This window comes from Thalia democratica, unplaced genomic scaffold (genome assembly GCF_965202585.1).
Source record: "Thalia democratica unplaced genomic scaffold, ktThaDemo2.hap1.1 HAP1_SCAFFOLD_2141, whole genome shotgun sequence".
Classification (NCBI taxonomy): domain Eukaryota; kingdom Metazoa; phylum Chordata; class Thaliacea; order Salpida; family Salpidae; genus Thalia; species Thalia democratica.
In genome coordinates, this window is record NW_028140914.1 from 1 (window position 1) to 2,000 (window position 2,000).

General features: G+C 29.1%; 2 protein-coding genes across 2 annotated transcripts; both read left to right on the forward strand.

Moving 5' to 3' along the window:
- Positions 1-5: 5 nt before the first annotated feature.
- Positions 6-587, forward strand: LOC145849092 (prefoldin subunit 5-like; the record flags this gene model as incomplete). Its single annotated transcript, XM_082954170.1, has 1 exon — positions 6-587. A coding segment is annotated over one exon (306 nt), but the record flags the coding sequence as incomplete, so codon positions are not given.
- A 6-nt stretch (positions 588-593) lies between these two features.
- Positions 594-1,548, forward strand: LOC145849091 (GRIP and coiled-coil domain-containing protein 1-like; the record flags this gene model as incomplete). The annotated part of the gene is made up of 3 exons (XM_082954169.1): positions 594-713; positions 1,208-1,326; positions 1,470-1,548. Coding segments are annotated over exons 1-3 (298 nt in total), but the record flags the coding sequence as incomplete, so codon positions are not given.
- Positions 1,549-2,000: the final 452 nt, after the last annotated feature.

Sequence of the window (2,000 nt, forward strand, 5' to 3'; positions counted from 1 at the left end):
GCTTAGCGGAACTGAAACCTGAAAACAAGGGCAAGGACCTGCTGGTCCCGCTGAACTCGTCCGTATACGTTGAAGGACAGCTGGACGACGTCTCCACGGTGGTGGTTGACATCGGCGCTGGGTATTTTGCCGAGAAGAGCAAGAAGGAGGCGGAGGAGTACTTCAACAGGAAGATGGACTACCTGAAGAACCAGATGGAGAAGCTGCAGCCGGTGATGCAGAACAAGTTCCAGACGAAGCAGATTGTCGTGCAGATCCTGCAAAGCAAAGTGATGGAGCAGCACAAGGCTGCCCAGGCTGCTCAAAAATAACACTATGAACTTGTTTGCTATGCTTTATTAAAGTAAAAGAACTTTTTTCTTTGAGATTAGTAGATGCAAGAATTACTCTTCATAATATATACCAAAAAAGTTAAACTACTTTAAAGTAAATTAAGTCCTTTTTTGTTTTGATGATTTCAGTTTTAAAGAAAAACAATTTTTTTTAAATTTATAAACCTGTGTTCTTATATGTATTCTCTTAGCTTAATTTTAAAGAATGTATGCACAGCTGAAATAGTTTTGTTTTTTATTTATTAATATTGTCGTAGTAAAAGTTTAATAAAATAATTGAAATGTTTAAAAACTTTAACATAAACCGAAAAAATGAAGAACTTCAGCAAACGATTGATAAACAGCAGGAACGAATTATGAAATACAAAAGTAGACTTGCAGGTTAACTTTTAATATAATTTAACTTAGACTGCTCAAAAAGTTGTATTGTAGAAATAATGATTTTATCGTGTCTTAAATTCTTAGTACTAAATTGGTTAGGTTTGATATAGATAAAAAAGTTTTATTTTTTTGATAAGTTTATTTCAGAACAACAAAAATATATATATTTTTTTAAGTATTTGTTTGATTTTATTTTAATGCTATCTTACAATTATTTGGAATTAAGTTTGTTTTAGAATTAAATGATTATGTCAATTTTAAAAACTTTTGCAACTGTAAATAAGCAGTAGTTTTAATTTTAAAAATAAAAGATAGATTTGGATGTTTTTTTGCTCAAATTAAGTTAAATATAAAACTAAAACCATACTATTTTAATTAAGCTAAGTCTGATTTCATTTAAAGATATCCGTTCAATTAGAAAGTTATTCAATAGAGATATTTGTACTGTTTTTCTTGTTCTCGGTTAGTGCTATATATTATTGTTATAACTTTAGATCTGGTTCAAGCTTACAAAAGCTTACAAAACGAGAAGAACGCTCTGGAAAGCAGCATTAAAGTGCTGACATCTGAACCGTCCAAAGCTGAACCCCAAACTCAACCTGACAGTGACAGTGTGTGTGAGAAATATATTTTTTAATTAATTTTTTTCTAGTCAATAAACTCAGGTGTTAGAAGTAATATACTCAATTGATGAGATTAGATATAAATCAATTAAAAATTATTTATTACAATTTTTTAATAATGTATCTTGAACAGAAAGAAGCAGACGTAAAAGAAGATTTAATTGATCTTAATGAAACGGAAGAATGCGCACCTTCATCATCTATAACAAAAGGTTTAAAAAACTTTATGCACTTGTATCAAATATTACTTTGTAATAAAAGTTTGAACGTTTTCCTATATTTTTCAATAAATTAAAAGAATAGTTTAAAGTAGTTTGATTTTGTTTTATTTTCATGTTTTTATTAGAAAAACTTTGTTAAATTTAATTGTGCATACTTTTTTGAACATTTTAAATTTGAAAATTTTAAGTTCTACAGTACGGGAATGCGCCCTAGTTGTATTAGTATTATTTTTGTAAGATAACATTTTAAGAATGTCAAAATTTTAGAGGTAGGTAGAAAGTATGTTATTGGTTAAGTAGTCAAGGTAACTTTGCAATTGTGATACTTTGTGCAAAAGTTAAAGTGTGTGCAAGTATCAATCAATCTTGCTAATTAGTCATCATTGAGAAAATAATTACCTGTGCAAAATAAAACTACGTGCAAATCTGTAGACTTGAAGTTA